Source organism: Macrotis lagotis, chromosome X (genome assembly GCF_037893015.1).
Source record: "Macrotis lagotis isolate mMagLag1 chromosome X, bilby.v1.9.chrom.fasta, whole genome shotgun sequence".
NCBI lineage: Eukaryota > Metazoa > Chordata > Mammalia > Peramelemorphia > Peramelidae > Macrotis > Macrotis lagotis.
Genome location: NC_133666.1, coordinates 54,020,472 through 54,046,726, shown reverse-complemented (window position 1 = coordinate 54,046,726; position 26,255 = coordinate 54,020,472). Strand labels below are relative to the sequence as shown.

At 36.5% G+C, this 26,255-nt stretch overlaps 1 protein-coding gene across 1 annotated transcript in view; it reads right to left on the bottom strand.

The window, feature by feature from the left end:
- LOC141498669 (connector enhancer of kinase suppressor of ras 2-like) overlaps positions 1–26,255 on the bottom strand; it is a 392,492-nt gene that overhangs the window by 3,018 nt on the left and 363,219 nt on the right. The window contains exons 19-21 of the mRNA XM_074201839.1: positions 15,736–15,806; positions 10,889–10,995; positions 8,173–9,604 (exon numbers count right to left, since the gene is read on the bottom strand). Of these exons, the coding sequence (XP_074057940.1) occupies positions 8,173–9,604; positions 10,889–10,995; positions 15,736–15,806 (1,610 nt within the window). The remainder of the gene's footprint in view (positions 1–8,172; positions 9,605–10,888; positions 10,996–15,735; positions 15,807–26,255) is intronic.

Below are 26,255 nucleotides of genomic sequence, written 5' to 3'. Positions count from 1 at the left end.
TAACCGAAATATGAGAAAACAAGAAAAATAGTCAACCTCTCTGAGCTTTATCTTCTTCTGTAAGAATGGGGCAATTGGACTAGATAACCTTAAAGGTCCTTTCTAGTTCTGACATTTTATGATCTACATTATATTTAACACCCAACATGTTTGACTGAAGTGTCAATCCTGTTACTGAACAGAACAAAAATTATAGAATTCATAAGGTAGGAATTAGTTGTTTTTAGGCCCACTTCAGTGCCAATGTTTTGGTGAAGGTAGAAAAGATGCTCTCCTCTCACCAATAAGAGCAGGCTCATAATCCTAGTCATCCTTTAAACCGAGGGTTCTTAACCTTTTTTTCATTTGCGGACTCCTTTGAGAGTCCAGTGAAATTTATAGACTGCTACTCAGAATCACATTTTTAAATGTGATTACAATGGAAACCAATTATTTTGAAATAAAGCTGTAACTTTTCCCATCTAACTTCACAAATTCTAGATTAAGACCCCATTTTTAGGTGAGTAAGTAGTGATAAAATTCTCATCTTATTGGTAGAAGGACTGAGGTAAGGCAAATAATTGATCTACTTAGTTGACAGAAAGTATCCCCAAAGGGAATACAGAATTCTAGACCTCAACTTCCACATGCCTTTAGAGCTTTTTAATTTTTAAATGATCATTATCTAGTTCCAGATCATATCTATTCAATTTAGTCAAGGTGGAAAACAATCTTCTTGGAAATGACCAATTTCCAATTTATAATTATGGTACAGAAATTAATCTTTCATTAAAGAATTAATTTGTAGCCATGAAAATCATTCTGGTTTCTCAAAGGCTAGTTCAACAAAGTTCAAACTCTGGTAAATCTTGTTAATCTACAAAAGGTCATGTATGGGCCTGATAACAGACAGTGTTTCTGTTATATGAGGAGCAGCTTAAGTTTAGAGAGAATTTATCACCAAAAGGATAAACAATACATGGGGAATTCTTTTTTGATCATAGTGTTATGAAACTATTAAGGCGTGAAGGTATTTGGGAAACAAAAAGTAAAGTTCACTAAAATTTAAAACTTGATTTGAATGGTCAATTTTATTTTTTTACTTTTTGCAAGGTAATGGGGTTAAGTGGCTTGCCCAAGGCCACACAACTAGGTAATTATTAAGTGTCTGAGGCCGGATTTGAACTCAGGTACTCCTGACTCCAGGGCCGATGCTCTATCCACTGCGCCACCTAGCCGCCCCCTGAATGGTCAATTTTAAAGGAATTCTCTTTAGCATGTCTACAATTCAAATAAACTTAGCTGTTCACAGAAGTACTACGATGTTCATTTTGTTCACTGAGGTTTTAAGGTATTTGGGAAGAGAAAAGTCATTTCCTTTATATAGTATCTGAAAAAAAATTTAAATTTTATGACCACAGTTTATAATTTAGAAGTGACAGGTTTGGGGCAGCTAGGTGGCACAGTGGACAGAGCACCGGCCCTAGAATCAGGAGACCTGAGTTCAGATTTGGCATCAGACACTTAATAATCAACTAGTTGTGTAACCTTGGGCAAGTCACTTAACCCCATTGCCCTGCAAAACAAACAAACAAAAAGAAATGATAGTTTTTTGGCTGCATGTTCCCAGCAAAGACTAGTAAATACCTTGAGGTCTACAAATCTGTGGATGGAATAGGAAGAAAATTACCTAGATTTACCTTCCAAATTAGAGTAGCTACAATGCAATAAGAATAGCATTAGAGATATGGGAGAAATAATTTGGATTTGAATTTGGAATCAGAAGACCTAAATTCAAATCTAATCTCTTATGACCCTGGGCTAGTAACTTCTCTGATGTTCCTTCCTTCTCAATAAATGGAGAGAATTGGACCAAATGGCCTCCAAGATTCCTTCTAGGTCTCTATCTAGAATCCTTTGATTTGGAATTAAATCCTGGATCTGACTCTTATTACCTCTATAAGCCTGGGCAAGTAATTTTCTCTTTGGGTATTACTCCTTCATGTATAAAATGAGGTGACTGAACTTGATAATGTCTCAGATACTTTCTAGTTCTAAATTTATGATTTCTTCAAACTAGCAGGAAAAAAAATCCACTAAAATTCATGACTTCGCATATTTCTACACAACTGCAGTGAATATAGGTGAGAAATTGGGTGATCTAAATTAAAGCAAGAAAACAAATTTGACATCATAGATATTTCTGAGATTTGGTGGAAGGGGACACACGATTGGAATAGGACTCTGGAAGGGTTCCTCATTTTATAGGAGTAGAGTAGGTAAAAAATCTGGTAGAGCAGACTAGTACTCTATATTAAGAAGAGAAACTCAGTTTAGAAAATCTAGGAACCAGAAGGGAGAAGCCTGGTAGAGAACAATTGCATGAAGGTCAATGGAGGCAGGAAAAGATGTGATATTGTCATCAAGACTTACACAGACCCTCTGGTCAAGAGGATTAAGAAAACAGATGAGAAGTTCAGGAAATATCACCAGCCTGGCATGGAGGAGTTACATGTAGTGATGGGGGAATTCATTTAAGGGGCTTTCTCTCTCTGCCTAAATCAGGGTCTCTAATAATATCTTGACTTTTTCCTAATTTTAATTTCATTTTTTATAAGAGCAGCTGATGAGGGAATTGATATGGGCATTATTCCCACTAAAAAGTCAACAAATATTTACTAATAAGAAGCAATCCCACTCCTATTATTATGACTACTATTACTAATGCTACTTATCATTCACCTAATGCTTACCATGTTCCAGGCACTGTGCTAAGGGCTTTATAATTACTATCTCATTTAATCCTCATACCAACCCTGGGAGATAAATACAAATATGATTTCCATTTTATAGATGAGGAAACTGAGGTAAGTGGGTTAAGTGCCCAGCATCACAGGGTTAGTAAATGTCTAAGGTTGGATTTAAATTAAGGTTTTCCTCCCTGACTCCAGGCTCAATATTTTATCCATTGTGCTACAATGTTTTCTGGGGTGGAAATGATGGGACCATTTGGAGGAAGAGACCTTCATTTTAGAATTTGTGATGGCGAAAGACAGTTATATATAACCAAATATATATATACACTTTAGATTTTGGGTGAGCATATTTCAAAGGGTTAAGAGAAAGAATAGGTAGAATCCTATGCAGGTCAGAATTATAAAGATAACTCAAGAGGAATGAAGTTCTGAATGGATAAAGAGGAAAAATAATCCAATGAGGAGGAAAAGTAGAAATTGTCTGAAAAGAATCTTAGGGAGACATAGGGAACCTATCAACTTAGATTATTAAAATACCATGTACAGAAGATGGAAGCAAAGATGGGTAAAAGAAATCAAATTTGAAAGTTTTATGGTCCCATAAGAGCTCAAGCTCAGACTGATCTGGTAAGGAAAGCTAAGGATAACATAAAATGTATGTTTTTTTAAAAACTACATTGGACAAAGAGGGAGATCAAAGAAAGAATAGGGCTGGTCTCTGGGTTAGAGGGGGCAATGATAATGGACCACAGATATTTTTGTTTCCATTTTCTTTCTCAAGGAGAATGACCTTTAGAATGCAAAAAAAAAAAAAAAAAAAAAAACCAAAACAACTCAACAAGTGGTCAATAGGGAGTTGATAAGTAATGACATCAAAAAGATAAGTAAGGAAATAGCAAAAACACATCTAGCTAACCTGAGTGAATTAATTCCAGTCATAAAGGTAGATTAACTGCATTCCAAAGGACTAAAAGACGGGATTGGTCAGTCATTGTTACTACTCTTTGAAAGATCAAGGAAAATGAGAGAGAAGCTATTGGATTGGAGAAGTACAGTTATCCTGATGTTCAGAAAAGGGGTGAGAGTAGAATCTGTAGTTGATGAAGTTGTACATTTTCATTTTCTTGTAGTTTATCTGGTAATTTTCACATGTTGACCTGTTTACATGTTGTACCTAGAGGAAGAGGTTTGAGGATGGGTGTAGTTGGTGCCCAATAAATGATTTTTCAATTAAAATGAATTGGATTTGACTTTGATTCCTGGAAAAATTCTAGTATGTGCTATGAAACAAAAAGGCCAAAGTATATTTATAAAAGGAAAGCAGTTATCAAAAAGATGCCTGTATGGCTTCCTTCTTCCAGAAAGGTTCATTCCTTTTTGACAGAGGTACTAGATCCAGGGAAGCCTATAAATTTTGACCTGAACAAGAATACCTTCAACTTCAAACATTAACAACAGTCATTCAACTGTTGTTTTGAGTCTTCTACCAATAAGAAATCTACTATGAAGTTTTCCTTTATGCGGAGCCTAGATTGTTGTCTGTATACCTTCCACTCATTTCTTCTCTTCCACTCTTTTACTTAGCCTCATGGAGCAAGTAAATCTCTATTCTACAAGATTGTCCTTTGGAAATCTAAAGACCACTATCATATTTCTCCTAAATTTTCTCCTTTTCAGGCTAAACACAGACTCAGAGGAATGTAACTTTGGCAATGGAAGAGGTCTTAGAGCATATTTAGTTCAACCCCCCCCCCCCCCCCCCCCCCCGCCCGCTCATTTTAAAGATGAGGAAACTAAAGGTCACAGAAGTGAAGTGGCTTGCCTCATCACACAGGTAGTAAGAGAGGTACAGTTTGAACCTACATTATCTAACCTCAAATTTAGGGCTCTTTCCACTGTTATTATCTACCTCTCCTAGTTTCTTTAACCAATCATTATATGGCATTAATTAGAGGCCCAACACCACGCTGTTTAGCCTTTTCTGACTGAGTATAAGCTTATCCATATCCTTCCTCAGATCTGGCACCCAAAAGTGCTTAAAGCACAGTATAAATGTGGCCAACTGAACCTACCTAGTCCTTTGCAATGCATCTTTCTTAATGCAGCTGATTGAATTGTTTGTCTTTTTTTGTCCTTCATTCTTGAAAAAGATCCTGACATCAAGGGAGGAGATGCCATGACAAACTCATGAATTGGATTTGAGTGAGAGGGCCGCTGTCCTAAGTCCCCAGCCTCACGTTCTCCTCCAGAGCCATCTGAGTCTAGCAGCCAGATAGGAATCAGGACGACTAGAGATGGCCCTGGATGTGAGGCAATCAGGCTGAAGAGACTTGCCCAAGGTCACATAGCAAGTGAGTATCAAGTGTCTGAGGCTGGATTCTACTGTCCATACTCCTGCCTCCAAGGCCAGTGCTCTGTCTACTGCACCACCTAGCTGCTCCAGCTAACTGAATTAGCTTTCTTTCAAGTCAACAGGTGTTTATCAAGCATTTAACTATATTCCAGACTCTATGTTAAATGCTGAGGATACAAAGAAAGGCAAGAATATAGGCTCTGCCCTCAAGGAGATCACATTCTTGGTGGCCATACCATAATTCTGGTTCAAGTTAGACTTGCCATCCACTAATCCTACTGGCCTATCCAGATCTTTTTTTCATGTGAACTTCCTTCTATCTGCCTTCCTCTCTTGTATTCATGAATTTGAATTTTTGAACTCAAGTGTAAGACTTGGCCAAAATCTAAACAAATGAAATTAAATAGGGATAAATATGAAGTCTTACATAAGATATGGGGGAGTCTACATACTAGGAGTTCCCTACACTGATAAAATCACAGGCCCAGATTAAAAAAAAATAGACCTTGCTGTTTACTTTATCAAGATTTTTTTTTGGATTCTGACTATTATCTGGTATGCCAGATATCCCTCCTAATTACTGACATATGTTCAATAGCAGAGGGTCAAGGAAAAAGCCCTGGACCACTTTTACTTGAGAACTTCCTTACAAATAGGAACTGAACAGCTGATGGTTACTCAATGCCTTTGGTCATTCAACTAATTCTTAGCCCATCTAATCGTTACTCTTGATTTTCCCACAGCTTTCCATCTTGCCCTCAAGAAAAACATGAGAATCTTTAGTAAATTCTTTGCTAGGCAAATTTTATCTATAGCATCCCCCTGTTCAGTCTAGTACTATTGCCAAAAAAGGATAGGAAGTTAGTTTGGAATGACCTATTCTTGACTAATCCATAGGATCTTAACTTTAGAATTAGTAGGTACCTTAGAGATAACCAAATAAAGCCCAGTCATTTTGTAGAAGAAAAAACTAATGAGTCTCCAAAATGTAAAGTGAATTTCCCAAGGTCACACAAGAAATAAGTAGCAGAGCCAGGATGTGAATCAAGTCCTTTCATTCCAAACTCCCCACTTTCTGTACTATATGTTTCCCTATGCCATTTAAAATTTTTATCGCTATAAAGGCCTCATTTCTCAAATATATAAAAGACTGAGTCAAATTTATAAAAATGCAAGTCATTGTCCAGCTGATTAATGGTCAAAGGTTATGAACGTGTAGTTTTCAGACAAAGACATTAAAGCTAGCTCTAGTCATATAAAAATCCGAGAAATGCAAATTAAAACAACTCTGAAGTACCACATATACCTAACAGAGTGGATAATATGACAAAAAGAAAAATGTTGGGTATTGGAGTGGATGTGGGAAAACTAGGACAGTAATGTACTATTAGTTGAGTTGTGAACTGATCTAATCATTCTGGAGAACAATTTGGAGCTCTGTTCCAAAGACATCCAAAAAGAGGGAAATGACATTTTTCTACAAAAATATTTATAGCAGTTCTCTCTGTGGTGGCAAAGAATTGGAAATCAAAGGGATGCCCATCGATTAGGGAATGTCTAAGCAAGCTGTGATATATGATTGTAATAGAATATTATTGTGCGATAAAAAAGGGCAAGCAGGATGATTTCAGAAAAACCTGGAAAGACTTACATGAACTGATGTTAAGTGAAGTGAACACAACCAGAAGAACATTGTACACAGTAACAGCAATAATGTTTGATGAATAACTGTGAATGACTTAGCTCTTCTTAGCAAAACAATGATCCAAGAAAATCCCAAAGAATTCACGTTTGCTTCATACTGTCTCGCTCCAGAGAATATTGATTGAATATAGGTTGAAGCCCACGAATTTTTTACTTTCTTTCATTTTTTTCTTTTATTTGAATCTTCTGATACAAAATGACTAATAGGGAAATGTTTTACATAATTTCACATGTACAAGCTATATTTGATTACTTACCATCTGGAGGAGGGGGAGATAGGGGAAAAATAGAATTTAGAACTCAAAACTTTAAATAAAAATGTTAAAAACTTTATCAGTGACTTGTATAACAGCACAGATGACATGCTTATAAAATTTTCAGCTGACAAAAACTAGGATGGAGAGCTAATGCGAAGTTCCTTGAGGACAAGTATTGTTTGGTTTTTGTCTTTGAATATCAGCAACTAGCATAGTGCTTTACACAGAAAATGCTTAGTAAGTCCTTCTCAAATTCTATCGCATTGAATTGGATGTCAAAGTGAGAATTCCGCCCCCGTCCCACCCAATTTCAAATTGCTAGAATGTTGGGCAGAAACTAAGAAGATGAAATTTAATATAGACAAACACACTTACAATGGCTCCAAAATATTAACTTCACAAACATACACAACAGGTAGAGAGGAGTTGTGTCTAAATTAATTGCATAAACAGTTGTTAGGTATGTGAGAGGATATTTTTGTTCAAGTAGAGATTAGATTGATGTCAGATGTTTTGAGGGATTGTGTATTAGAATTGGTGGAAGGAATAAACAAAGCAATGGAATTAGAGAGTTTTTTTTTTTTTTTAAGTGGGATCATAGGTTTTAGAGTTAGAATGGAACTTAAGAGAAATCTAGTCCATTACCCATACCTCATTTTATAGATGACATGGCTGAAGCCCAGATAGGCTAAGTGTCTTGTTTAAGGTTATATAGCTAGCTAGTAAGTATCAAAGACAGAATTCAACTTCTACTGTTTTAGCCTCAGTGAAATTCTAAGAAAGTTTCAGCAAAGCCCTAGAAAAAGCAAATTACATTTCTTCTGCTCCCATTGGCATGGGCACATTAGGAAATAAAATGAGCTTGGTCAAAGTCCTCAAAGACGGTACATTCTTGATAATGCCCTTCACAGAAATACTTTTTGCTTGTCCATGAGGTGCTGTATAACCATAGGTGACTAAGGAACAAGGCCCTGAAGAAAACTGGGTTGCAGAAACATAGAGGAACTCCTCCCTTCCTAATTGGGATATTGTTAAATCCTCAAATGATTTCAGAAAATAAATTTGTTGTTGAAAATCTACTTTCTGGAAAACTATGATTTATTTTAAAATGAACAAATCTTACCTTCGTCATCAAAACTATCCTGTTTCTTCATGAGAAATTGATCTTCCTCTATCTCTGTTAGCTCTGTTGCCTTCATTTGACCTTTGTTCTTGACATCTCTATTCCGAGGCAGACTCTGACTACGTTGCTTATGGGGCCTTGCATGGGACCCATGATCCTGCTGGTAGGGAATCAGTGGGAAAGGCCCTTCTTCATCATTGATGTTGTATTTCTGGGCTGGCAGGGTTGCTTGTCGTCGTTTTTCTGGTGACATGAGAGTTAGGCCAAACACGTAATCATCTTCAATAGGGCCAGTTTGGAGAAAATGGAGCCCAGAACTTGTCAGTGGTGTCTCAATAAGGTCTTGCCAGGAGCGTCTTTCACCATGGAGCCTTCGGTGGCTAGATGAATCCCTTCCTGTGGCTTCCTGTCGAGCCTGATCTTCAGTAGAAGAATAAGAATAGGTGGACTCACTTGAAAAGTGCCGACCATGTTTGGATTCCAGGCAAAAGCCTGGGCTATGCTTGGATTCCAGGTATGGACTTGCACCTCTCTTGGGGTCTGAGAATGGACTGGCACCGCGTTTGGACTCCAGGTATGGACTTGCACCACGTTTGGATTCCAGGAATGGACTGGCACCGTGTTTGGATTCCAGGTATGAACTGGCACCGTGTTTGGATTCCAGGTATGGACTGGCACTGTGTTTAGATTCCAGATATGAACTGGCACCGTGTTTGGATTCCAGGTACGGACTTGCACCATGTTTGGATTCCAAGTATGGGCTTGCACCACGTTTGATTTCCGGGAAAGGACTTGTAGCACGGTGAGTGGTTTCTCGGAAGGGACTGGCACCATGTTTAGATTCCAGGTATGGATTTGCACCATGTTCCGGGAATAGACTGGCACCACGTTGGGGTTCTGAGAACCGACTTGCACCACGTTTGGAATCTGGAAAAGGACCGGGACCACGCTGGAGGTCCAGGAACATGCTTGCACCCCGTTTGGGCTCGGGGAGTGCACTGGCACCACGTTGGATTTCTGGGAATGCGCAAGCACCACGTTTGGCTTCCAGGAATGGATTTGTGCCAAGAGTTGGATCCAGGAATGGATTGGCACCATGAGTGTGATCCAAGAATGGACTTGGACCATATCTAGGATCCAGGTATGGACCTCCACTGTGTTTGGGTTCCAGGAATGGGCTTGGGCCACGCTTGGGTTCCAGGAATGGGCTTGGGCCACGTTTGGCTTCTGGGAATGGGCTTGGGCCACGTTTAACATCCAGAAATGGGCTTGGGCCACGTGGTGGTTCCAGATATGGACTTGCGTGGTGTTTTGGTTCTGGGAATTGGCTTGCATGGTGTTTGCGTTCCAGGAATGCAGTCGAAAGGTGTGGGGGTTCCAAGTACGGACTTGAAAGATGTTTGGATTCTGGAAATGGACTTGCAGAAGTGCCCTAAAAATATAAGCAAGCACCAAATTATAACACATTATCATGAGAAAAGACTGTAGAAAAATATCAGATGGCCAACAGAATTAAGCATTTCAGAAATATTTTTGAAAAGCATGTCTTGCACTTTTCATAACTGAAATAATTAAAATCAACTGATTAATAAGCATTAATAAGCATGATTAATTACCAATGACCTCTTCTTATTTTGGATACATTCTTCATCCCAGACTTACTACTCTGGGTCAGTACCAGAACAACCAGACTTATTCCTAAGGCAGTGACCTTGAGAAAGATGTGGACATCTCCATAAGAACAGAACTACTGTTCCTTTTTCTTCAAGGGCCAGATTTTTCCAGTCAAACAAGCAAGGACAAAAAAAACCTTCCAGAACTATAAGGTGCTGAAGAACCAAAACAGGTTTTTAAAAAATCCAAAGGTAGTTGGATTAGCTAGTGTGCCATTTTAATAAAAAAAAAGAAGAGGCAAAAAAATTGGAAAGATACAAAGGGAGGGGCTTAACCTGTGTCTCAGTTGATAAGACAGCACCACATGGGTGAAAATCAGGTTGAACTTCCCCCCATGTGATATTATTGCCTCAGTCATTCTGCCTTTGGCTCTGGCTGTGTGAGGATCATATCATTCATACTGGAGAAAAATATGAAAGAAAAATAGAGAATAGTCCTATCTCCATTTACAAACCAATCTTCTGTAACCATACTTTAACAGCTCTTTTTAATTTGGTAGGAGTTTCTTCTAGATATTTTATTTTAATGTTCTTTTCAAAAAGAGATGGGGAAAAACAAAAATAAAGACTGACCTTAAAATGTTTTATTATAGCTTTATAAATTAATTTTTGTTTTAAACAAATGTAAATGGGATTTGAAATGAAGTCCTATAGTCTCATTTTAAATAGCTTCATGAAAATGCATTTGTTTGTTCCTGGATCACATTTATGAGATCCTTTCAACATTAACATTATATATTCGAAAAAATACACATGGAAAACCCTCCATACTAGTTCTGTGGAACAAAGTAAGGAGGAATCAGATCCCTGTACTGAATCTCTGCCTTTTCCTCCATGACTCAGATATATCCTTACTTTAGCATGCCAACAGGCTTCTTCTACCCTTTGGTCTACTGGAACTGATGTTATCATTTTCCACTTAGGAGATCCATTTTGATATGCATGAAAGATGCCTTTCAAAAGGAAAAACCTCATACATTTAGAACAGGTTGTCCACACTTGGCCCCTGGGACCTCGTTCAAGATATGATCTTTGGAACTTACTGAAGATGGCCGATGACTGACACTGACATCATTGAGAGCCATGGCACCTTCCAATCTCAAGGTTAAAGAGCTCTCAGTATCATCATGATCACTTTCACTCCAGTATTCTGTGAAGAAAAGATTGATTTGAGTTAAAATATCTAGATGAGATACTTAAGTAATTAGCAACTTTTGTAGTGGCTCACCCTGCATGCTCTGCTGGGAACTGCTACTAGAAAGAGAAAGAGTCTCTCTAAGTCATTCTCCTTTCCTATACAAACTGCTAACTCAACACGCACACAGGGGCAGAGGTGATGGTGACATTTATTCACTCAGCTTCCTTGGACGAGCCAAGCCTGCCATTCCTGAGACTAAGTTTTCACTTTCTGGGCACATTTAGAAGAACTAAAGTTTGGAACTGTCTAAGTTAAAACCTTACATCTACCATTCTTGAGATAAGGATGGTTTATTACATTGTAGGCATCAACCAGCATGGCACACTTGGCTTTCTCTTTATTAGTACTTATCATTGTTATGGAGAACTCTATATGACAACTACTTTGTGCTACTGAGAAAAATAGACATCATTCAATTAAAAATAAATAAGTGCATTAAAAAGATGGTCTGAGGTATGGAAAAAGCCCAGAACGTTAAATATTTCTGTACAATCAACTACCTTTTTTTAAAAACTAAAATCATCATTATGAATTTGAAATTCTACTTAAGAGCAACTGAGACAGAAAACGACTAAATTTATGGCCTGGAAGGGTCTTCATTTATCCTGGTCCCTTCTTTTGATAGGTAAGTCATTAGAAGGTTTTAGAGGAGAAGTGCTTTACCTAAGGTTACACAACTAGCTAGTAGCAGAACTGCCTTCAGGATTCCTGGCTTCAGGACTAGGACTCTCAACTATACCATGATCCCTTTCAAAGTAAAGGGCTTGGCATTTGAAATATTGCACCTCCCTGAAGAAGTGACCTATTGCCAGGTAGTGTTATTATTTTGAAGTTTGACTTAGAAATACCTTTTTTTTAAAAAGATGAAATATATGACTGACCTTCCCATTCATGATGCTTCTGAAACTTCCTACCGTGACTGAAGCATATGCCAATAATATTTGCAAGGACAGTAGTGCTGCCAGTGATACTCCCAAACACCCAATCACTCCACCACACAACCTGGTTCGGTCTGGCTCATGGACAAAGGCCCAAGTACCAGAAAAGGCAATCCGATGCTGCTTATACAACATAGTGAGAAAACGTAAAATTGCAAACATACATATTCACTAATGATAAGATAGACATTCATTATGCAGCACATGAACATTTCGTTATTATTTTATCATCAGTGTGAGTTGCTTTAGTGGAATGAAGTCATGGTCAGGGTACAGATCCCATTTTATCGACGGAGGTTTTTTTGCAGAGTATGTGAATGAACAAGGAGGAAAATTCATAAGGTTCTTCTCAGAAATTTAAGTGGAAAATATTTGTTTGGTTTTTACCTTATTTACACATGTTGTCTCATGAATGGAATCCCACACCAAAAAGACATATATGCCAACTGTTTAAGTCATTTGTATAGAATAAAACACCATCAGCATTCTGATTTAGCCATTGACTATGCTATTCAAAAGGCAGCATCACTTTGAATTCCCTTTTATATCTCAGATTCAGTTATGAAAACTAATATTCTTTGAGATATGAGATGGGTCATCCATTTATAAACATTACTGTTCCAAACCTTCTTTTTCCTTAAACCTCTTTGCAAAATTTCTCTCTTTACCCTATCAGCTGAAGTCTATGCCTCACACATTACTGAGGAAATCAGGTTTATTTGCAATGAGTTCCCTCTTCTCCTTTCCTTCTCATAACATAATTCTTCTTCCTCATCTCACATCATTTTATCATGATCCACCATTACTTTCTCTTTTATTCTAGTCTCTGATGAAGAGGTAGTCTTTTTTTTTTAGATTTTTTTTTTTTGCAAGGAAAATGGGGTTAAGTGGCTTGCCCAAGGCCACACAGCTAGGTAATTATTAAGTGTCTGAGACCGGATTTGAACCCAGGTACTCCTGACTCCAGGGCCGGTGCTCTATCTACTGCGCCACCTAGCCACCCCCTTGCAGAGGTAGTCTTTGTCAAAACTAGTTTAGGTACATATAGCACCCTTGATTCTATCCTCTCCCATCTTCTCCAGTAGAATGCCCTCACTATCATCTCACTCTTTAATCTTTCCTATATGATGCAGAAAAATGGTGCAGTGGAGAGAATGCTGGACCTGGGGTTAGGAAGACCTAATTTCAAATCTAATCTCTGTATTACTTGGGAGCAAATCACGTAACCATTTCCTTCAGTTTCCAAAACCTGTAAAATGGGGGAAATTGCAGTATCTACCTCACAGGGTTGTTGTAAGGAATAAATGAGATAATATCTGTAAATAGTGCTTAAGCACTGTGCACTCCATCAAGGCTTATTCCTCCACTTGTTCCTTCTGTTGCTTACAACCATGGCCACCATTTCCCCATCCTTAATCTCCAGTTCCACTTCAGTACTAGATTCGATCATCCTATCTTCTTTCTTTTTCAGCTAAACTTGAAAAAGCCATCTAGACTTGTTGCTTCAAGTTCTCATCTCATTTTCTTCTGTTTTTGTTAAGAAGAATTTTTTTGATTTTAAATGTTTCAATGACCATCTTTTTTGCCATCACTATTGCTAAATCTCCCTCCTCAATTAAAAACTGAGAGAAAGAGAGAAAAAACTCTTGCAACAAATAAAAATTGTCAAGCAAAATGAGACTACATGGTGGCCATATCAAAAATTGTCTCTTTCTGAACCTTGTGCCCATTGAGTCTCTGATAAGAGATAACATGCTTCATCATATTTCCCCTGGAGATATGGTTTATGCATTATTCAGAATTTTTAAGTCTTTTGTTTTCCTTTGTAGCATTGTTGTTACTAAATAAACTGTTCTCCAGGTTCTCCCTTCACTTGGCATCTGATCAGCAGTTACTGAAACCATCTCTTTCATCATTTCTTATAATATTCCATTCCATTAATAAACCACAATTTATTTAACCATTCTCGATTTGTCTATGAGGTAATGTAAGATTCCTCCTTAAATTCTAGTTCTGTGCTTTTCTTTTTTCCTCATTTAATCCTACCTTTGGGATCAAGATGTTTGTTCTGATTCTGACTATTCATTTCCTTCTTAACTCTTTGAGAACACTATGGATTTTCATATTCTTAATTGTTTTCATTGTTTTCAGTATTTCTACCACAAATTGTATGTGTGTGTGTGTTTATGTGTGTGTATGTGTGTGTGTGTGTACAGATGAGTGAGATTCATCTGTGCTTTTTCCCACTCCACCCCTATCTTTCTCTAAGTTTATATACTCTCTTTATATATCTAAATGATAAGAATGGGCTGGCTTTACTCTCCCTTCATCCTTTTTACACTAGTATATTCCTCCTTTTACCTTTCCTTCTCCTTCTCCTCTTCAAACCCTTGGAACAAAAACAATATACCTTATGGACCTTTTTTTTTTTTTTTTTTAAGTATCGAACATGCAGCCCAGGAGCCCTACATTGCCCACAATAATCCTGAGTGTGGCTTGAACCAGATTAAAGTATAACTGGAAAATATTTAACAATATAAGTAAATATACAATAAACATAGATAATATGATTTAGTCTTAAAATTGAAAGCTAAGTCAATGTGCAGCCTCACGGGATTTTTATGTATGGATAGGTGGCTCATATTTAAATTTGAATTTGGCACCATTGCTCTATTCATTCCATTAAAGATCCATTTTCCTTCATAGGATTATGCTCAAGTTTTCTGAGGAAAGTTATTATTGGCTGTAAGTTTATCTCTTTTGCCTTTTGGAATGTTATATTCCAAGATCTCTGATTTTTATTAGAACCTTCCAAGGTCTTATGATCCTATCTCTAGTTCTTTGGTACTTAAATGCTTTCTTTCTAAATTGCTTGCAGAATTTTTTTCTTTCAGATAGGAACTCTGGCTTTTGGTTATAGCATTGCTGGGACTCTTCCTTTTTGCATTCCTTTCTGTATGTGATTAATGGATCCTTTCTATTTTTACTTTGCTCTCTGATTCTAATAGATCTTGGCAGTTTTTATTTGTAATTTCTTGAAAAATGGTGTCCAGGCCATTTCCATAGTTTTCAGAGAGTCCAGCAATTATCAAGTGATCTTTCCTTGATCCGTTTTCCAGGTCAGTTATTTTTTTTAATAGCAGAGAGCTTACACTGCTTTATTTTGTTGTAATATTTCTCGTGGTCTCATGGAGTCATTGATTTGTTTGGTTTATTTGGATTTTTAGAGAATCCATTAACTGGCTAGAGTTCACCTCTTCTAAGCTATTTATTCTCTTTCCAATTCTTTCCTCCAGAGTTTTTATTTAATTTCTTACCTCTTGTTTCATTTGTTTTTGGTATGTCTATTGTCCTTGCAAGAAATCCAACTCTCTGGGCGAAAACTTCCTCTCCCAATGAGTATTGGTACCTGCTTTCAATTTAGTCTTATAGAGTTGCCTAGGACACTGAGGGATTAGTTGATTCGCCTAGGGTCTCACAGCTAATAAGTGTTAGAGGCAGGACTGACTCCATAACTTGCTTTCTGCCTACTGAGTAAAACTGCTTCTCTAAGTATATATTTACATTTATTAAATATAGTACATGGAAAAGACTCATGTCCATTATTTATCAGACCATGCTATATATAGAAATATGGATAGAAGCAAGTATTCAAGAAAATTTAAGTTGAAGTCATTTAAAAAGCATGACTATTTCTACTTTTCTTACCTTATTCCCTAAATAAGACCTAAAGGTAATAGACAATTACCCTTACCTTCGCGTGGTTGGGTATCTTTCTCCTCAGGGGAATAGCCAATGGCTGCAAGTCCGAGACGGTTCATCCAGCTAATAAAATAACAAGCCATTGTCACTAGACATACTTTAAAATACACAATTATGGAGAAAATCCTGGCAGACTTAATGAATACCATATAGTCCTACAGACCTCTTAGCAGAACAATACTTTTCTCATTGGGATAAGAATGGAGATGATATAGGGTAATAATACAAGTCATGATTAAAGCAAATATAACCCAGTTTGATGCCAGTGTAAATTATGTAAGAACCTTCTTTAATCACTCGATCAAAGAAAGTTTGAATCTAGCAAGTCATTACTGGTAGAGTATTTGCTATGGTTTTTATCTTATTTCAATTCAAAAGGCTAAATGCCATTGTTCTTTGATTATGATGATGTTCAAGCTCAAAAGAATTACCCTGATTGTATCAAGAATTAAAGATTTCAATTACCAGAATTTCAATGAATATAAACTAGAATTTTTAAGTTATGATAAACAATACCCAGTAGACAGAAAACCCCTCAACAGTCTAAATTTTGTAATGGACAATTTAGAGTTTACACACACACACACACACACACACACACACACACACACACACATCAATAATTTTTCAAAGCCTCCTTTCATTAAGCAACAATCTTTCTATATAATATATAGGGCTTCCCAAATTATTTCACTTTTCCCATTTCTGAAAATGCTATCAACAGAACAAAAGTTCCAATACAGGGACATATTTTTCCATTCAAACACAATTTTTATTTTTATAAATTATTTAATTGAAATAGTTCTTTTATAATCTTCACATTGGGTCCAATATAGGACTTTATAAATTACAGAAACTAGATTGAGGGATATTTTTGGTTAAGGAACATTTAAAATCCAAGAATTCTAGAGCTAGAAGGTGCTAGCTTATTAGGTCATTCTGTTTTTTATGGATTTTTTTTGGATATTTTGCAAGGCAATGGGGTTAAATGATTTGCCCAAGGTCATACAGCTAAGTAAGTATTAAATGTCTGAGGCTGTATTTGAACTCAGTTCCTCCTGGAAAAAAACATGAAGTGCAAGTTAAGAATAGTTAAGTCAGAGTCTATGTTCTTAAAATGGCATAGAATAACCCTACTAAGTCTAGATCATTTAGCAAAAGTTCCAAAAATGAAGTAATGTAATTCAAAATAAATTGGAGAGTAGGACTAATCTTTTTTTTTTTTTTGCAAGGCAAATGGGGTTAAGTGGCTTGCCCAAGGCCACACGGCTAGGTAATTATTAAGTGTCTGAGACTGGATTTGAACCCAGGTATTCCTGACTCCAAGGCCAGTGCTTTATCCACTATGCCACTTAGCTGCCCCTAGGACTAATCTTAACAATTTTTTCCATACTTTAAAATCCTTTCCTATTGGTATATTTTGATTCCAGAGGCTATAAAAGGTAAAATGACATTGGCACAGTAGCCCAGTAATAGCCATTTCAAAAGATTTTTGTCTGAAAAATTGTCTTTAGTTCAGGTAAAACAAGCAATTAGAAATGAAGGTGGCAAAGAAAAACAGGGCTAGCTCTTTATGATACTTTAGCATGATAAAGTATTACCAAAGGAAATACTCCACAAACAATGACTTTCTTGTGCTGCCCAGAACTGTATCTGTTTACATTCCAGTCAGAAATGTCCATTTAACTGGAGTTTTGAAGAGAGGGTTTTATAAATAATTTTAACCTGCTTAACCAAAAGAACCTAATCAATAATAATCTGTTAAATTACTAGAAAATTGAATAATTGTGTAAGATCATATTAATCAAAAAATTCTGACAGTATCACTATTGAATTCAACTAAGTACTTATGATCCACTTGCATAGTACTTTCTTAAAAGGAGAGCATGGCACATGTCTCTTCCAATATACTCACAATTCCTCACATGTAAAAGTCCTGGCCCTGTGTTCATTGTAAATAATACATACTCTATTGCATATACTTTGACCTTCTGCTAAGTTGATCATCTACAGAAACCATACATATTTTACAGATGGAAGCATTTAGGAATGTCTGTTGGCACCACAAACAAAATTATCAGAAAATATATTTAAAAAACACAAAACCAAACAACTTCTATCTGCCAAAGTAGGAAATGTTTTCAAATGGACAGATGGAAAATTGAAAACATTTTTAAACAGATGCTACTGCATCTGATCTCAAAAAAGTACCTTGAATCCTATCATTTTCTTTTATATTGTAAATTAACTTGGGTCTTTTTACATTCAATTTAGAACCAAATTCATTTTAATCCTTAAAAACCACATCCTCCAAATATACATTAATGAATAGTCTATGCAGCACATGGAGACAGTCTGATCATTAGTCTTTATCAGGAGATCTGTCCTGGAAGGTAATTGCTACAATCACAAGTAACATTGAAGATCAGTATATCATTTGCCCATATGTGAAGAATTTCTTTCTGGGACATTACACTAGTCAGAATGGAATATGGCTTTCAACTCTGATTGACTCTCCCACATTCTCATATCAACCAAGATCCAAAAGCAGAAAACCTTCAGGAACGGTTGACCCATCGCTTTTTCTATATGCTTGATCATAGATAAAAAGAGAATTTGGAAACAAATTTCTTAAAACTTTAAGGAATGGCTTCAGATCTGGTTATAGTTAGAATTTCTAAGTCTAAAAGTTTGAAATATCATAATTATCTACCTAATATGCAAATTTATTCAAGAAAATTTTTCCTTATTGGATTTGTGTATTCTTCTTTAAAAAGGGAAGGAAATGAATTCATAGATACTATAACAAGGTGCAAAAATGTTTAACTGAAAGTAGTTCTATCTCTTGTGCTCTCTGTGACCACAGAAAAGCACAGCTTATATATTTCTGAATGACTGAGAGATATATGCTACTGTGAATGGCACTGACCGAAAAAAAATTCTCTTTAGAAATGCCACAGTAATTGCTATGGTTACATGTGAAAGCAATTTAGATTGGCTCTCTAGAAAGCACGGAGAGCCACTTATATCAGAAAATTTCAGAGATACTACAAAGCTTCACAGTGAACTTTGGAAGGCTTCCTTTCCTCCTAAAAGACACTTAACATGACCAGATTCCATGATAGTTGAGGACAGCAACAAAATCAGTGAAGAAGGGACACTAAGGTAGGTTTTCCTAGATAGAAAAGTGAACAGGACCCTTGGAAGGAGTGACTCAGGTGAATCTCAAAGGATAAACTGGCAGAATGGTATGTAAAGAGAAAATAAAACACTGATTACAAAATGGTGGATGGGCTTAATGGAGCCCTCCATCAACAATACCCAAGCATTTATTAAATGCCTACTATGTACCTCTATGTTTTCATAATCCACGTTGTTATAGTGAGATCAGAAACCCAATAAAACATGATTCATAGTGAATCAGAACTGTGTTCATTTCATGAGTCAAAAAATCCATTCAATTTATCCCTGAATTCAAAAAAAAATTTTTAAAGTAAATTGTGGGGGCAGCTAGGTGGCGCAGTGGATAGATCACCAGGCCTGGAGTCAGGGGTACCTGAGTTCAAATCCAGCCTCAGACACTTAATAATTACCTAGCTGTGTAGCCTTGGGCAAGCCACTTAACCCCATTTGCCTTGCAAAAACCTAAAAAAAAAAAAGTAAATTGTGATTAGATAAGGGTTAAGCAGTTTGCTAGGGTTATATATATTGTATCTTTTTGTAATAATGCCTTTCTTTAAAAATCATCTTTATTTTCTTCACATGGACCCTCAGGGTTATGGGAATTTCCTAAAGAAATACTGAAAAAAAAATCTTACAGATGTAAGAATCCCTATTACAAGAGAAATTCCCTAAAGTTAGGTCTATGTGAAAACTTATGGTTCCTTCCACCTCAAAATCTAGGATGCTATTCCTTATCATCAGAAGCTCAAGAATAGCTAAAATCCCCAAGTTTTATTTTAGAGCTTATAATGAATTGAACTCTAGGTAACTTTGCCATTTATTTCCTGTTCAGACAAATATCAAGGGTTTCTGCACAGTATGAAGTGAAGGAGAGTGTCTGCATTCATTTGGTTAATTTGGAAAATGTACATACATTAATAATTAGAAAAATATTCAGTTTGGAAATTTCCAAACATTTGGAAGAATAATTCAAGATCCTAAGTTGCTTTTTAAACTCCTTGAGAAGAATACTTGGTGACAATAGGAAGATCATAATAGGTATATAATCATATTTTCTTTATTAGGCATAGGTATCCAAGGAAGCTTCACTATAACGAATATTTTTTTCCTAGGAACAGTAACACTACTTATGATGTCTCTCCATCCTGCTTCATTTTACAAATTCTAATAACTCTGAACAGCATATGCTTCCCCCCCTTTTTTTTTTTTAAAAAAGAGGAAGCATGATGTAATGGATAGAGAACCAGCTAGGAATCAAGAAGAATTAATTTCAGCTCCAAACTGTGACATAAACACTGTGCCATGACCCTGGGCAAACTAAAGTGATTAGTCTCTCCATGACCCAGGCAACTTTCTAGGACTCTTAAGTGGCACAGTAGATGTTGATCTGCACTGGCAGAGGGAGAGTCTCTTTGGGAGGTCTTCATACCTGGATTAAGACATCACCATTAAAAGTTTGTTTTCTGATCACTTCCAAAAGATTTTTAAAAAAATGTTCAGCATTTAAGTCAAAAGTCTAAGGGACAAATGAACTTTTAAGGAATAATTTAAATTCTATCACTTAGGGAAAGATTTTAAGAATGAAATACAGATCTATGGAATAGTGCCTTTTGAACTGTTTGATAAAGCTTCCTTTTGCTTATAACAGAATAAAGCTAATAATGGGAAGGCTTCAGTTCAGCTACTGCCTAAATTATTCAGAATGCTATTTTAAAATCACACAAAATAATTAAACTCAACAAATATTTCTTAAGCCCCCCACTTTTTTTCTAAGGCCTTGAGCTAGGCACTTGGTTGGAATGGGAGTAGAGCAGAAATCTCAAAGACTCCACCATGCTTTTATAAAGAATAAAATATGTTAGAAACAGAAGAGAGAATACTTATTTTTCTTTTCTTTTGGGGGGGTTTTTGCAAGGCAATGAGGCTAAGTGACTTGCCCAAGGTCACATGGTTAAGTAAGTATTAAGATCTGAGGCCAAATTTGAAATCAGGTCCTCCTGATTCCAGGGCTGGTGTTCTATCCACTGTGCCACCTAGCTGCCCCAGAGAACACTGATTTTTTAAATGAGAAACTGGGGTTATGAGATGTGTAGTGCCTAGCCAAAGATCCCACAAATTGATTGGGACATAACTACCTCTAGAAGCCAATGCTCCCATTTCTGTGCTTATTCTATCAGCCAATATGTTCTCCAGAACATACAGATTAAAAAATGGTTTGTCTGAAGGTGAGGCCAATATTGCATGAAAGCTACTAGTTCCCTATCAGTGATATATGATGATGACAATATGTAACTATACTATACTGAATTTCTTCTGTTTACTCAGAAGGGAAGATTGGGAAACAAAAAAAAAAGGTTTACATAGTTGTAACATAAATATTATATCTATATCAGGTATACAAGGACAAGTAATTCAAGATGGAATCATACAGTCCTCCCAAAGTCAGCTTACAGAGTCAAAATCTCAGTTAGAAGATACTGCAGAGAGTATCTGGTCCAAAACACCCTCCCGCCCCCCCCCCCCACATCCACTCCTGAATGAAAATTTCCTTTATAATACTCAATGATAGTTGTGATCATCTAGCTTTATATTAGTCTATATCCAGCAAGTGGGAAACCTCAACATTTATGAGGTACTTTATTTAAATTTTAGACAGTTTAAATTGTTAGAAAATTCTTCCTTAATATCAAGTCTGCATTTTCCAATTACATTTTAATTTAGTTCTTGCTGTATTTGGGAGTTTTAGATGGAGTTCTGTGCCTGAAATTGGGAAGATTCATCTTCCTGGGTTCAAATCTGGCCTTAGACACCAGCTATGTGAGCCTGGGCAAGGCACTGAACTTTGCCTTGGCTTCCTCATCTATAAAATGAACTGAATAAGGAAACAGCAAACCACTCTAGTATTTTTTTTTATTGGCTAGGTAATGGGGTTAAGTGACTTGCCTACAGTCACACAGCTATGTAATCATTAAGTGTCTGAGCTGGATTTGAACTCAGGTCTTCTTGACTCCAGGGTTGGTACTCTATCCACTGCACCACCTAGCTGCCCCCCTTCTAGTATTTTTGCAAGAAAATTCCACATGGGGTCATAAAGAGTCAGACACAACTGAAAATGATTGAATAACATAAAGGATGATTTCAGAATGGAAGGGTAAATTGAGACCAGATCATGGTTATACTAGCCTGAGATTAGGCATTGAGAAACCACAAAGAGCATAATCCAAGTTTAAAAAAATTATTTGAGGAGAAAGCACTGAGATATTTTTCACTAGACAGGCCCCGATGACAGTTCAAAGTGATTCTAACTTTCTTTTTTTCTAGCAAGATATACATGCTACTCTGAAGTTTTAGCTAGAAGGGTATATTGCTTTATTCAGATACTGTTACTATCACACTTTCATTACAGATAATGAACTGTCAAGATTTTTAGGAATAAAAATGATACAAGCATCTTTTCAATAGGATTTCCTATTAAAACTCATACTTAATTCCTCAAAAAGACAGCCCTATTTCATGGCCCAAGGCAAAGACTGTCAGGGCCAAGGTGGCTCCATCACATTTAATACTAATCAAAGGCAGTTCTCAACTTTAGTCAACTTTAAAAATACAGAGGATGTAGCAGATTAATTTCGATGACCTTTTCTCACTTTCCATCACCATGTCCATCATCAGCAGGGATAAGAGGAAGCCTTTCATTACTGAAATAGAGCAGAGATCACTAGGGCACTTTGTAAGTTTATGCACCTCATTTCTCATCCTGCTCCATGACTAAGGAGGTGGTACTCTTTTTATACATAATCCCATAATGAACACAAATTCAATTTCCATTTAAAGGGGACTGAGGCATCTAAAGGAATGTAGGTGGGGTGGATGTATAGCTCAGAGCCTTTTGTTTTAGGCTTGTTTACCACTTGCAGCCTGCAGCCTGGGATTTGAAAAGCAAGAATCTTGAAAGAATACTCAAAAACAAGTAGAAAGCTAGAGCACCCCTCCAGGAGTTGAGGACCTGAATTCAAATTTGACCTCAAACACTTATTAGCTGTGTGACCTGAGCAAATCACTTAATCCTGATTTCCCCCAAAGAGAGAATACGAAAAGATTTTGCATACATGACGTATTGATGATCTTGAAGGTATACAATAATGAACAATGATTAATAACTGCCATGTACTAGGCCCTGTATAGGGTGGGGATGGAATGGGAATAAAAAATTGGTTTGTTGCTTATCTATTTGTTTGCTGCAAGTGAACAGGCAGCTCAGTCAAAGTGAAACAACCCCAACTTTTGATCCATTCTGCATGCAAAAATGTTTCAGAAATGTTCTGTATTGACCTGGAACACCAGTTCATCATATATTGGAGCAGGATAGGGAATTATACTCTGTCATATATCAGAAGATGTATGTCAGACTCCTCGATCATGTCTGAAATTTATTATATAAAGTATTGAATATTCTGATTTTTTTTGCAATCATTAGTATGATGACCATACTTTTAGGATAACAGGATTTTAGATCTGGAAGGACCTTTAGAGGTCATCTAGTCAAATCCCTTCATTTTATAGATTAGGAGACTAAGGTTAACAATAATTGACTCTATACAGAGCTTTAGGATTTGCAAGGTGCTTTGCATATGTTATCTCATTAGACTCTCTAAAACAACCTTCTGAGGATCATAGGTATTATGATACCATTTTACATATGAGGAAACTGAGATTGAGAGGTCTAGTTATAGTGGCAAATAACAGAACTTTAGAATCAAACTTAGATCTTTTGACAGTTGATTCAGTGACCTTCCATAACTCAAATTCTTCCTCTTTCTACTTCCTGAAGTTCAGAATTGCCATGCTAGCTGGGCATTATGAAAAACACTAAAATAGTATATTTCATCCTGTGTTGAGGAAAAGGAAGAGAAAATAGGTAGAGGTGGGGGCTGAGAGATGGTAGAAGAAAGGAAATAATTTTGCTTATATTACATGCCCTTAGTCACCATCACATCAGTAGTTAATAAAAGGTTAAACAGTTGAATCTGGGTCTTTTGCTTCTAATCCCTTGCTCCATTAACCAGTACTGTCTCTTGATGATGAACCATACCCTTCCAGTATTAAATCTACTCACATATGACATTTTTCAACTACCTGAAAAATAATTTTCTGAATCTATGTTTTAGTCCTTTCTTTCACTTTCACTCCTCACTTTCCTAGAGGCCAGAAACCAAAGAGCAAATTTGAATAAGCTACAAAGATAATTCATAAGGTAACATTTAGCAAAATAATTGCCAGCATTTCAACATGGGGGCAAATTGTAGGCTGCAGGTGGTAAGTCTTTACATTTTAAAATGTTCTTCTGCCTCTGTCTTGAATAAACTGTGATTATTTTTATCTCTCATAGTGAAAACTAAGAGTAACATAATACAGAAAACCATGTCAAAGAAAAAGCAAAGCTGAGAAATCCTCAGCGTTTTTTGGCCTGTCGTTGACTTACAACAGGACTAAGACTTCTCAGGGAGAGAATTCTTTCATGTCTTCTGTAACCAATTATTAAGAACCTAGTAGGAGCAAAACATCATGCTAGATACTAGGAGAGAAGATACAAATGGTAATAAAAAGAATAAGAAAAATAGCTATCATTTATATGTAGTGCTTTTAGTTTTATATAATGCTTTGTGTATATCTCAAGATAATTACAATGCATCTGTGAGAGTAGGTATATTATTTTTCATGTTCATCTTTTTATGTTTCTCTTAACCTGATTTTAAACTTCAAAGTTTCTGCAAAGCTCCAGTCTTTTTTATCAGGAATGTTTTGAAGTCCTTAGTTTGATAATGTCTATTTTTTTCCTGTTGGATTATACCCAATTTTATACTCAATACTCAAAAGTACTCATTTTTGACTGTAAGTTTACATTCTTTTCTTTTTGGAATATTGTATTCCAAACTTTCTACTCCTTTACAATGGTGGCTGCTAAAATGTGTGTGATCCTGACTGTGACCACTCTGGACTTGTATTGAATTCTTTCTTTCTGGTTGCTTGTGCTATTTTTCCTTTGACTTGAAAACTCTGGATCTTGGTCATGACAGCCCTGGAAGTTTTTATTTTGGGGCTTCTTCCAGGAGGTAACTGGTGGATTTTTTTCTACTTCTCCTTTGCCTTCTTGTTCTAAGAGGTCTGGGCATTTTCTTTTGACTTCTTGACCTTTTTTGGTCATGGTTTTTCATATACAATCATTCTTAATTTTTTTCCTCCTTGATTTGCTTACCAGGTCAGTTGTTTTTGTTATAAGACACTTTACCATTTCTTCTATTTTACAGCTTTTGACTTTGTTTTAAAGTTTTTTGTTGCCTCATGGAATCATTGGCTTGTATTTATTAATTTTTAGGGATATTATTGCTTCAGCAAAGTTTTGTACCTCTAGTGGCAAGTTATTAATTGCCTTTCTAATCATTTCTTTGGCAGTTTTAATTTCTTTTCCATTTTTTATTCTAGCATTCTCATTTATAAGAACATTTTTTAACGCTCAAAACACCTTTTGCTTCACCACTTCTAGTAATTCTAGTTGAATATGTACCCAAGCTGTGTTTTTCTTTGAGGCTTTGCTTGTAGATGCTTTGGAGTCATTCTGTTTGGTTTGATTGAGCATCCCTGTCACCATAATATGCTTTTAATAGTGGAATTCTTTTTTTGTTTGCTCATTCTTCCAGTCTACTTCTTGACTTTAGATTTTATGTTAGGTCTGAGCTTTGCATATTTCTGAAGGGAAGTTCTGAGTTGGGTCTTGCTCCTACTTTCTTAGAAGTATTGAATGTTAGGTTATTTCCATATCTCAGAGACAGGCAGGGGAACCTGAATGTTTTTGGTGCTCTCAGAGGTCTGATGTAGGATAAAAGCTGACTGCAGCCTTCCTCTGATTTGGTCTGAGCTCTGTAAGTTCCTGACCTGGGTGGGTTTGTGTCCAAGCAATAGTGGAATGATGTTGAACTCTATGCAAAATGATAAAACTGCAGGGTTCCCTTTCATCTGAGTTTCTTTCACTAGTTATTTCTCTGAAGGCTTCTGACTGGGATAGAAGCTAGAACTGAAACCATGCTCCACTCCTGGGGTCTGAACCAAAAGGCCATTGCTTTTCAATGGGCTCCTTGTCAGTACAATGTTTACTGAAACTTATAGAGTGGGAAGGTAACATAGTTAGATCTGTGCTTTAGTAGGATCACTTTGTTAGTGGAGAGGGGGATGGATTAGAATGGGGAGAGACTAGAGGCAGGTGGACCCACCCATACTTGAAGTGATAAGAGGCTCAAATCAAAGGTTTTTGAACTAGACTAGGAGGATTAG